The following is a 12,848-nucleotide window of genomic DNA, read 5'->3' as shown; positions in this document are numbered from 1 at the left end:
TTAAATTTTATTCCTCGTCACAATCAAACAGGAAAAAAAATCCCTCATCCTCAAATTGCTATAAAATTTTCTTAATCTTTGAGTTTATATGCAAAGATATAAATTTGAGTTGAAGTTAGTGTCTTTTTTAGTGAAATAAATAAAATACATATACAACTTAAATCATGGCTCCCCAAGATAAAAATTTTGGCTTCGCCTCTGCTAGTGAGACCGTACAATGGACAAGAAGACTATGGACAAGGGAAGAGCAACCAACCATATCATCCAATAGGCCACCCAGTAGTTGGTAAGCCGAAAAATTAATGTCCTTTCCCTTTCTTTTCTTATTTATTTATTTTTTATTGGAGGGACGGGTAGGAGAAATGTCGGTCGTCGCAGCGTTTGTCGTAAATATGACAAAGTGGATCCATGTGCCATTCAATTTCTTTTCACATACATTACCTATTATGTCTTAACCTATGAAGCATTAGATATTTCCTACGTATCTTGGACATGTCTATCGTCAAAACCATGTGGTGATAAATACTGGGTCTTGCGACCTTCTGAGAATCTGTCGTGTTAGTATCCATGTCAGCAGGTTCGTGTCTGTGCAAACTAAGACGTTTCTATCATTGACTATAACGCAGAACACGTACCCAACCAAAAATTTCTTGAGTTTTCACTAAATATTTGTCTGACACTTCTCTAATGTATCCTCATACTAATACAGTTTCAATCTTTTGGTTATTTGTCGTATACTTCTTGTATGCATTGCATGTCTTGAAATATGATTTTTCTTTCATTTTTATGTTAAATTAGAAAAGGTAATTAATAAAACGTATTTAACAGCAGCTAATATTAGAATTACAAAGAGTATGCCTTGTTTAGGATTTACCATGAAGACCGTGCTTTTTGGGTGTCCATACTTTATTTAATTATTTGTGTTCTAAATTAGAAAGCTTTGATATCTTTCATATTTGTGTAACGTTGTGGTGACAAATTTTGTTCTATTATCCATATTAGTGCTTCACAGATCATAACAATTATAAAATGATATCATCTTTTCTTTTGCTATAAATGAGAAAGTACATGAGGGGTGATATAGAGCAGATAGACAAAGTCAAAAATGGAATCTAAGAAGCAATAGTATTTCAACGTATTACCCCTTGTCATATAAGCTGCAGTACTGAACCTTGCAGGTCAATAAGAAAGCCCACACATCCCTGCAATTAAATACAATAACATTACCAGTGTTTCTCAGAAAGAGGACATACAAGGATAAGAGTTAACAACTGATAAATATACAAGTATAACCAAATAAAACCTGTATGACCAATCCAAGATAGGATTCACCCTCATGAAAGGGGGCCATCCTGGCGAGCTAGGAGAGAACTGCTCTTGGCCAACCTACAAGATCAATGTAATATGTTTAATACTCAACAACCTTATATTCAAAGTACTAAGCACAAGCTTTCTAACAAAGGAAATAATTCAACAAATTATATACCGCATTAGGGTCGCCAATTCGTGTACCAAGAAAAATAGCTTTGATAGGTTTTTTCCTTCATTAGAGTCTCTAACCCAGACTTGAAATCAAGGCTAATAATTTCCAATTGCAAGTCATAACTGCCAAAAGTATCAGCCGTTCATCGTTAAAAGTAATAATCTCGCATTTTGCAAAATTTAAGAAAATTAATATAGCATTCTTACTTAGAGGCTGTGCAAAATTTAAGAAAATTAATATAGCATTCTTACTTAGAGGCTGTTTCATAAGTGAATGAATTGATTTCAGGAAATGCAGAGGGAGTTTCAAAGTAGATAGTCCTTATTCTACACTCTGGAATAGAATCCAACTGATTTCCATTGGATTGCTTCGTTTTCTCTTTATGCAAATAATATCCAGCTCGCAGTAAATGCAGCAAGACCTGCAGAACCAATTGCATCTAAATTAATTAGAATCAAATTTACAAATTTCAATAATGCCAATCTGAACTTCACATAAACAAACAAACAAACATGAAGAAACTATTACAGTGGAATCCTTCCCCCCATTAAAGCTGAAGGCAACTTCCTCAAACCTGTGGATGAACAACATAAATCAAATTGAACCCATTTTCAGGGGAAAAAGAAACCTGGGGGGTTGGGGGGTATCACTACTCTTATATACCCACATCAAATTTACGCTCCAAATATAGATATTTGCTAATTTAAGCCCCCAAGTCGACTGCATTGAGTTAAAACACCCCAAATTTAATGTCCTCAGCTTTTCATCCGTGCGATTGAAAATTTTCAGTTAAACAACCAAAAAGTTTATAAGAATATTCCTGAGGATATTTCTGAACGTAACTTTTGGGGTATTTGAACTTGGGTAAACTTGCAAAAAATGGTTCGTTTGGGGTTGATAAAACTGGCAAAAATCCCCATAAAATCCAAGCTAACAAAGACCCAGATCGAAATTTGACAAGAAAAAGAGAACCCATGTTCACAAAATCGAAAAATTGTTTGAATTAAAGAATTGAGGGAGCATACTCATAGAGAGCAAAGGCCCTTTCGATGACGTAAGTAGCGTTTTTGTACTTGGTTTGCAGCCTTCGATCGCTGCTCCCCTTTACTGCTTTGTCGATCTCCATCGCTTAGCAACAAGCCAAGCAAATTAGAGACCGATTCTAGAGAGAGAAACTAGAGAAGGAGAAGTTAGAGAGAGAGAGAGGGAGGTTGGGTTTTGGCTTTGAAAACAAAGCGGACTAGGATCCAAGTTTCTGCTGTATCGTCAGTATATTGAATTGAAATTTGTAGGAAATTTCCAAAATTTTCTTCAAGATTTTTATACTTTTGGGTTTTGGATCTATTTGTGGGTGTTTGAAACTGCGCTCAAAAGATAACAATAGACCCCACGATGAAGCCAACCCAAAATGATGGACCATCGAGATTTGGGCCGTTTTTTATTCTTCTCCGTTTCGAGGATAAATCTCATAATTCTCCTCTCTCTCCGAGTCTCGTGGGGTGGGAATTGGTTGAACGACATTATTTAGATCTTAGTCCCTCACATCTCCAATAATTCCGTAGTGGTCCCCCCATCTCAATAATTGCTTGCTAGTCCCTCAAATCCCGAGAGCAAAATACCCTTTGTTATTATTTCTCTCTTAAAACTCATCCCGTTAAAAAAAAGGGGGGTTATTTTCACTTTAGTACTCTAAAATTTACACCATTTTAACTTTAATGCCTTGAAGTTTTTTGAATTTTTGATACACTAACATTTTTTTTTATCTTGATACCTTAAAGTATTTTTTGTGCTTTTGTTAGCGACAAAATGTATGCCTTTTAACTTTAAGGTATCAAAGTTAAAAATATGTGAAAACTTAGGTTATGAAAGTCAGAAAGTGCGAAAACTTTGGGGTATCAAAGTGTCAAAAAAACTTTGGTGTATCAAAATTTAAAAAGGTGTAAACTTTATAATGCAAAATTGTAAATAACCTTTAAAAAATATTAGCTGAGGGTATTTTGTGGCTGAGGAGGGACCAAATTGCAACAACCCAAGGACTCACGAGACTAATGACCAAATTCATAGATTTGAGGGACTAATATGGAATTATGAAAGATTTAAGGGACTAATATCTAAATAACCCTTCATTGTTTCATGATTTATGAGCCTGTTCGCTTAATAATTATAACATTAGAACCTTAAATCATGTTTATGACGTTCTTCAATGACCACTTAATCCATTGAGGCACATCCTGTTGTTTTTATTTTGAAATTATATTTCTATTTGCTTCGATGTTTTTATTGGTATGGCATTAGAAAATTACCATGTTTGGCACGCAGAAGGCATCACAATTTAATTATGACATACTTACTTGCTATCTTTCCCACCATCATATTATCAGACAATTTTTGCTGATATATGCCTATGATTGATCAGTAATAGTACGTATTAATCATGATGAGTCAAAACAGAGAGTAACAAATTATGCAATGAAAAACTAGCTGAAACGAAAACAGCTACACCTAAAGTTTGTTTGCGAAGATAACAACTAGGTACTGTACATTCAAATATTTAAAAAAAACAATGTGCATGCAACAGTCCAATGTGTATTGCGAATCATCTACTTAATTTTGTATAAAATATCGAGCAAAATTTAAACCTTCATCAAGCCTCGACATACACGCTTTTTACAAATGCATTGAACCCCCTTGCACCTTTGGCTCTTATTTAAGACCTACACAATAAATTCCGGAAAAATTCCTCAGGGACCCAAAATATGGGACCAATAGGGAGGACAAGTGAGGTGTCCACCTCTTATTGGATAATTAGTTGGCCATCATTAATGATGACCAAGAATAAGGAAGCATTATGCAGCAGAGATTTTTTTTGCAATCGTAAGATGATGGACAGTGAAAATTTTTAACGGCCTCTGAGATTTTTTTCCAGTAATCAGTATAAAACTGATGCAGGACACAATTGGATTTGGGTCTTCTACTCAAGGACTGACGGCCTGCAACACAAAGCAATCAGAGTCCTGATATCTTCAGAGTGATAATGAATCCCTCTTTCCGAAAAATGAACCTCGAAATTACTGAAGATCCAAAGAAAACCAGAAACTTTTCAGTCAACTTCTGATTGATTCATCCAGCAACTAAGCCAATAATTGGGTTCCTAGCGCTAGCAATCATCCAACAGATGCATCCATATTGTGAAGGCAACAAGTAATGTCTCAACGCGAGCAAAATGAACAGCAGTGTCTGATGTATAAAGTTTCCTTCTTTCTTTCGTAAACTTCATGATATCAGCAAAAATTACTTGCTCTAGACATTTAATTATTTGTGTCAGGAAAAGAGAAAAACATTTACCAGCAGTCCATGCATGAACATAATCCATTCTTCATATGATGGAATATGATCTTGTCCCTCACGACAATTTCCCTACTGAAGACCTCGGAAAAGATCTTAAACAATGAATGACAGTCTATGCACATTCGAAGATCCATTATTATCCTTATAGTCTCGCTACGACCCAAGTTCATCAATCCATATGCAAGTGCTAGCCTTTCACTGTGACCAGAAACAACATTGCCCTTTTCCTCATTTTCGATATCGAGCAATACTTCTTTTGTTGAGGGGTCATAGCTAGCTAATCTCAGTCTTCTTGTCATTTCGTCAAGCATCTTATAAATTTCTTTAGACTGAGGATGTGAAGTACCATTTGCTAAAAACTGATGCAGAGAACCATTGAAATCAACATAGCTCGAGCCCTGTTGCTTCCAAACAGGCTTGTATTTTATCATTTTCCGCACTTTCTTTGCATTTTCCAGAACTTTTACATCCGAAAACATTTCAATTAGCCGAGAATATCTCCCCTCAAAGCTGTTGCCATCAGAAACAAAATGAAGGAGTTTTCTTTGTGCAATCTCTCCTATTCTAGGATTCCTATGTATTCTGCAATTGCGTAGTAAAGCTGACCATATCGCTGAATTAGGGCTGATAGGCATGTTCTGAATAAAATCATATGCTTCATTTATATACCCTCTTCGCCCTAGGAGATCAACCATGCAACAGTAATGCTCAATCTGAGGCTGTATGCTATATTTGTTTACCATCATATCGAAAATCTCTTTTCCCTTCTCAATCAAACCACTGTGACTACAAGCACAAAGAACTCCCACAAATGTAACCTTGTCAGGACTCAGGCCAAGAGCTTCCATTTCTTCGAAGACAGCTATTGCTCTCTCACCGAGCCCATGTTGTGCGAGACCAGATATCACGGAATTGAACAGGTGTGATGTTTTTGTTTTCTTATCAACTCGATTAAATATTTCCAGAGCAGTCATTATGTGACCACACTTAGCATACATATCAACAACTGCAGTGCAAAGCCTGGAGTTATTACACCCGATAGAATCACTTTCTATATAAAGATGAATTCTTTTGCCGAAATCAAGATAACCCAAATGTGCACATGCCGAAAGAACAGCAACCAAAGTAACCTCATCAGGCTTTACTCCTTGCTTCCCCATTTCTTCATATAGCTCCACTGCCTCCTTATATCTTCCATTTTGAGAATACCCGCTGATCATCGAAGTCCAAGAGATCAAATCCTTTTTGGGCATCTCATCAAAGACCATACGAGCATTCTCAATCTTCCCGCACTTAGCATAACCCGAGACCATACAACTCCACGATGCAACACTTTTGCTAGAACCCATACTACCGAAAACTCGGTCAGCCATCTTCATAGCCCCAAGTTTCGAATACATATTCAAAAGTGCCAACTTTACACCATTTCCCAAATCATCAGACCCGAAGCTCTTCAAAGCTAACATATGCACCACCTTCCCCCTAGTCAAATCACCCAATCCCGAACAAATCGACATCAGACACCCAAAAGTGCGATCATCGGGTCTAACACCAACACGTAACATATACCCGAAAACCCGCAACGCATCGTCCCATTGACCGCACTTATTATACCCACTCATCATGACATTAAACGAAACAACATCCCACCGAGTAATTTCATCGAACAAGTAACGGGCAACATCTAAATCCCCAAATATACAGTATAACCCGATGAGGGAGTGCCTAACATGAGAATCCAAATCAAACCCAAGCTTCATAACATGGGAATGAACCTGCAGACCCGTTTCGGGGCCCGGCAGCTTCGAGCAAGAGACAAGTAAAAACGGGAAGGTGAAATTATTTGGCCTTGTCGGGCCTTCAGAGAGCATGGATTTATAGAGGGAAACGGAGTTTGAAGGAGAGCTAGAGCGAGCGAAGGCTCGAATGAGGGTGTTGTAGTTGAAAGTGCTGGGGTCGTGAAGAAGAGATGATGGGTTTTGGATTGGGATTGAGAAGTAAGGGAGGAGTTTTGAGAGGAAGAGAGAGTCATGGTGGAGGCCGGTGATGAAGAGCTGGGATTGGATTTGGCGGGCTTTTTTGATGGAGGTGCAGGAGTCTAGAAGGAAGAGGAGAGATTGGTATTGGGGAGGGAGAGATCTTTTGGCTCTGTGGATTTGAGGTTTGGCCATAGCGGATTTGGCTTGGCTTTTTGAATTTTTTTTTGGCGGGGATCGTAATTTATAGTTTGTGGTCATGAATCATGATAATAGATTATAAGGTTGTAGTTCCTTTCTCGTTATGTATCTATGAGCTTGGAGTAGGTTTAGTTTTTTTTTTTTTTTTTTTCAAAACAATTGGGGTAGGTTCAAATAGATTTAAAAATGTAAATTTAACAAAATATAAATAGTTAAAACGTTCTAAAACTAGCTTCAGAGCATCACGTAGAAACATATTAGAAGAATGTTCTCGCGCGTTTCCACATCAAAAAGGCATTGAAGCGCAGATTTTAGAAACTAAGGCCGAAACAGCCTATAAATTTAGACGAAAGCCGTGAATTGAAGCAAGCAAATACTTTGAAATAGGAGCAAATGAAATTTTTAGTCTCACAAGCAGCTGACTACTCGATTGCAGTTCATTATAGAGCTGACTACTCGATTGCAGTTCATTATAGAAACAACAACCCAAACATGATACTTTGTGAGGCCCCAGAAAACAGACAAAACACTTCATATACGACCGTACGTGTCTTGAACAAAAACAATCTCCAAAGGACATGACATTAAGGGGGAAAAAACTAGTTCAAGCTTTATCAAGGTGTCTTAAACCTCCCATTCAATCACGATAACAGAAATGGATGCGGTAAGTTACTCAACCATCGGCATGTAAGCTAAACGCTAGTAGTACTTGCTCTCAAAATCAACCATCCGCATTCCGCCAACCATCGGCATGTAAGCTAAACGCTAGTAGTACTTGCTCTCAAAATCAACCATCCGCATTCCGCCATCGCAACATCCTACAGTCACTAATTTCAGTAGTACTTGCTCTCAAAATCAACCATCCGCATTCCGCCATCGCAACATCCTACAGTCACTAATTTCTCATATTATCAACCTGAAATGTAGCTAAACTACTCAATTACAATCCAGTACAGAAACAGCCAGACAATAAAGATAAGTTCCAACACTTGCAGGACAGAATAACACAGCTCAAAATTCTACAAATATTAATCCAAATGTCGAAATAAGGCCAATAGCAAACAGAATAAACAGCAATTCAAATATAACAGTTGCATATCCCAAACAAAATTAAAGTCTCCAAACCAAAGCATAAACTAGTTCGACATTTATCCAGATCTCACATAATAACTCCCCTCATCATCATCCTCAGTACCTCCGGCCACGGTCCATCATCCTCCCCGATGGACACTCATAAGCCATATGCCCCCTCCCCCCACAATTATGACATATCATCATGGACCCCATCCAATCCCTACTCACGGGCCCTGCATCTCTAAACCCACCACCCCCACCGCGATAATATCCACCAACCCGACCTCCTCTCTCACCCAAAACGTCGGCCTTCGGGCACTGCCTAGCTACATGACCAGAAATATTACAAAGATTGCAAACAGGATCGTTTGGGCAATCTCGAGCCAAGTGGCCGCTCTTTCTGCAGTTGTTGCAGGCTTTGTCATTCGTGCAGTCAATAGCAAGGTGACCTGGCTTGTAGCACTTGGTGTCCCGCCTTTCCACAGGTGTGGCAGATGCCCTCGTTAGGGCATGCACTGGCCACATGGCCTGGCTCTTTGCAGTTCCAGCAGAGGGCCTTGGTGCTGCACTCCACTGCAATGTGCCTGTTCCAGGAAAGAAAGAGAAGGGTTAATTGAGGATTGACCCCCAGTAATATTGTCAAATTGCAACCCTCAGTAGTTCTATTGTAGAAGTGATCTATGAAATGCCCGTGTAAAGAAATCAGTAACAAATTTTAATCATCAGGTTCTTGCAAAAAGTAATAACATGAGAAAAGCCACCCCTGGTACTAAAATTTAATATGGATTAGTTCCTCTCATGCCCTCAACTTGTGAGAACTTCTCTAGGAAAGTTTCCATTTGTATAAGCACAAAAGTCTCCTCACTGAAGCCCTAAAGGTCAATTTTAATGGAAAGAGAAGATTCCATACCTAGCCCATTAAAACCTCCAGTATATAGCTGCCAGCAACTTGGCAGTCTCAAAGGAGACATGTTGCAATAATGACATGGGTACCTTTAGATCCTACAGAGAAGGCAACGAGATAATATAGGCTTAAGAAGTTTCCTTTAAGCCACTTACCCCCTAAACCAGTCTACTAGCACATACAACCCCCGAACCCCATTTGAGGTTACTCCTTCACCCTAAAATTAGAGGGCCATTTTAACAATTTTTAGTTAAACTAAGGGCAAAGATAATCTATGGTAACGTAATTCCCACGTGATGACATCTCAACCAAACAGGAAAAATAATATCGCCTGGAGTTCAAGAGGTGTAAGTGACCATAAAACAGTTTAGGCAGTATAAGTGTTATTCACTTATAATACGAGAGGTGCATCTGATATTACCCTAAAAAAATTTAATCGCATGGAGTTCAATAGATGTAACTAAGTGACCATAAAATAGTTTAGGCAGTATAAGTGTTATTCACTTAGGCCCCATTTGGCAACAGGTTAGCGGGGGGATTAAGAGGGTTTAATCCCTCATTAACCCGCCAAACAACAAAAGTTACCAACAGCTTTGTTAAACCGCACGTGAGGGTTACATCCCCACTTAACTTGTCATTCGGCGGGTTTACAACTCCACTTGAGAAGGCGGAGTAACTTTTTACTCCGCATCCTCACGCAGAGTACAATGTGAAATTTACAAATGAGCCCAAAAGAAAATCATTTATCCGAAGCAAAATATATTTGGCTAGCCATAACCACGAGTCTGTTGGCTGTGCTCTGTCCACGGAGACATCATCAACGAAATCCCACTTCAAAGACTTGTGCCCAATCTCATTCCAATGGACTCTTTGACTTAACGAAAATCAATCTAGTAATTGGGAAGCAACTAGTAGAAAATTAATGGAAACGGTTGAAATAGAACTCATACAAGACATCTATCTCATGTATCGTCAACTCTAATTGAGGTCCAATTTAATAATGCAAATAGCTTTATATTATAGAAAGAAGAAATAAACTTATATGGTTGTGGCTCTTAACGAAAAATAGTATTTTTTGGGCAATAAGATATATTTTCAGCCCTCTTGCTGTGCATATCCTTGCAAGAAAAAATTGAGCAATGGATGTTGTTGTTTCAATAAGGTTAAAGTTTAAATTTATTTCAAAATTGGGGAATTAACTTTCTTAAGCCCTTTTGAACTCTTTTCTATTAACCAAACACAAAAAACTTAAACCTTTCCTCATGACCATTCAATCCAAACAGAATTAAAGAATTTTTAACCCCTTGTGATGGGTTAACTAAGTTAAACCTTCTCCATAGCCCTTCTTGGTTAACCCTTTGCCAAACAGCACCTTATAATACAAGGGGTGCATCTGATATTCAATGTTTTAAATATCGGTTATCGAGGATTTATCGGACGGCCAAAATCATTATCGGATAGCGGAAATCGGGGATTTATCGGGGATAAGTAGTATTTATCGGAGCAATATACTGGATGGTGTATATATATAATATAACAACTAAAAAATGTAATCTAACCATGCTTAATGAAATATAAACACACCAAAACAGAAAAGCAAAGTATGTACAATTTATTCACTAATTTCTTATATAAGTCTCTGTTACAGGAAAAACAGAAAAACAAAATATGATAAAAGAATAGTTATATAACTGATATTACTCAAAAGAGAAAGTGTGTGCGTGAAGGAATTACAAGAGAAGGAAAGCTCACAGCATGTGTATATAGCCATGTTTCCGGACAAAAAAAAAACATGGTTGACAGAGGGTAGGCGAGCGATGAAGTTCAAGGTTGAAGTTCACGAAGGCGAGCGACGAAGAGGCGTAGAGAACATAAGATGGAGATAACGGAGGAAGCGCCCTACGAGAAAAGGAACAGCCGCTAGAGACGAAGTTAGGGTTTGAAGGTCGGATTCACAAAGTTTCGGGTTTTAAGTTTCATATTATTAACAAAACGGGTCGGGTCGGGTTTTAAAAACTCAACAACTCAACTCAAAATACCTGGCCGATAATCCTGATAATCCCGATAATTTAGCCTTATCGGCCGATAAGTGCCGATAACGCCGATAACTCGCCGATAATCTCCCCAAAACTATAACCGATTACAAAACCAACTTATCCTAGCAGAGAGCTCAAAAATCCGATAACTCAGCCGATAATATCGATTATCGGCCGATATTTAAAACAATGCTGATATTAACCCTAAAAAATTTTAATCACCAGATTCAAACAAATTTTAATCACCAGAATTAAACCAACCCCATACACTTCAAGTTGTGTGTTATATTCTTTCAATGTATATGTTCACTTGACTTGTAAACAGTCCGCTAAAAAAATTCTGCATCTCTATAAGCCCAAATTCTCCTTACCGAAGCAAAGGAGGTCCTTTAGTGGACAAAGAAGCTTCCAAAACAACCTATTAAAGCTTCTACTATATAACTTTAGAAATTAGGGAGTCTAAAAGGAGACAATCAATTAATATTATGGGTGCTTTTAGATCCTACAAAGCACTGTGAAGACCTCTTGATGCAGTGGATTTAAGAACATTTTTTTAGTCAAAGGGACGAATAACTACGAAGAATTAATGCTTCTAGGACTAAATAGCTTAAGCACTTTGACTGCTTAAGTAAATCCCTTGACTAACACTAATTTTGATACATATCTGGTGCTACCAGTTACGATTATAAGACTAATACCTAGGACTCGCTCACCAATTACTACCACTAGTACCAGCTCATGTATAACATTCTAGGAGTACTAAATTAATAAGAAACGTCTTGAATATTATAAGAGCATTTCATGACCTGCTTTTCAGCTTTCGTCATTTGAATGAGAAAGTAAACAAATAAAAAAGAGCTCCTATATTATATATGGTTTTGGCCAAGGCTAAAAACATTCTCTCAATAAGCCAAGTTAAAATACTTCAACCTATAGGTCCAGGTTATTTTATCATATTTTTGAAAAACAAAATCAGTTTGCAACATAAACCTGGGGCTAAACTCTAACCTCCCAGTCTCATCTTAGCCAGTTGCAAAACGTGGTTTGTAAGAAGTCAATGGGATGGCTTCAAAATCTAAGATTTGTTGAATAGTATGTTCTTAAGATCCAATAGACTCAGCCTGTTTCTGCTACATCCGCTCAAACTACAACTCAGATCTAATAGTTTCAAGAATCAAAAGATTCTGGCCATGGAGGAGAATGAAGTAATGGCCACTCGAGGACTCATCCTGAATAAGCATTAATCAGCCATCCAGTGGCAATTTGTTAAAAGAAAAGATTGATAAACTCACAAAAAATTATAAATTTAGCCAGGAATGTAAACATTAAACACAAATTAAATAATAGAGAAATCTAAATTGACAGAATCTTTACCCTGGAAGTCCACAATTGTTGCAGACAGCCACATTGGGACATTCCCTAGCATAATGTCCAGGTCTCTTGCAGTTCTTGCACAAATCAGGCCGTCTGCAAACCAGAAGACAATTCGCATTACGCGATTAGCATTCCATGAACCATAGTTGTGAAAGGAATCCCTTATACAGTAATACCCAAAGGGCAGGTTCACATGTACAATGTTTCCTTTGGGCAAAACACAAGATTAAATTACTAGAGAACCCATTTATATTCCAGGTAGAGATAACAAAAGATTAACTTATCAAGGGTATGTCGCATAAAAGTTCTTACTTTTAAAATAAGAAAAAACAATGGCAATTATTTCAAGCAGAAGCATTTACACCTTGACGTACGACGGTCATCCCGCCTATATGGCGCATCCCGGTAGGAATCACGTTCTCGACGAATCTTGCGATCCCTTGATGGGCTTC

The 12,848-nt window shown here is 37.9% G+C and overlaps 2 protein-coding genes and 1 pseudogene across 2 annotated transcripts; all 3 read right to left on the bottom strand.

Moving 5' to 3' along the window:
• Window positions 1–2,903, bottom strand: part of LOC109848898 — a 9,256-nt pseudogene extending 6,353 nt beyond the window's left edge.
• Window positions 4,825–7,002, bottom strand: LOC109847246 (pentatricopeptide repeat-containing protein At1g08070, chloroplastic-like). Its single transcript, XM_020416481.1, has one exon. It carries the CDS (start codon window positions 7,000–7,002, stop codon window positions 4,825–4,827), a length of 2,178 nt encoding a protein of 725 aa, XP_020272070.1.
• LOC109848846 (DNA-binding protein HEXBP-like) lies at window positions 7,979–12,842 on the bottom strand. The gene is made up of 3 exons (XM_020418549.1): window positions 12,761–12,842; window positions 12,397–12,489; window positions 7,979–8,666 (listed from the first exon to the last, which is right to left on the bottom strand). The coding sequence occupies exons 1-3, from the start codon at window positions 12,795–12,797 to the stop codon at window positions 8,197–8,199; spliced, it is 600 nt and encodes a 199-aa protein (XP_020274138.1). The 5' UTR covers window positions 12,798–12,842; the 3' UTR covers window positions 7,979–8,196.

Source organism: Asparagus officinalis, chromosome 7 (genome assembly GCF_001876935.1).
Source record: "Asparagus officinalis chromosome 7, Aspof.V1, whole genome shotgun sequence".
Taxonomy (NCBI): Eukaryota; Viridiplantae; Streptophyta; class Magnoliopsida; order Asparagales; family Asparagaceae; genus Asparagus; species Asparagus officinalis.
The sequence above is the reverse complement of the archived record's forward strand: the minus strand, read 5'-3'. Positions and strand labels throughout refer to the sequence as shown.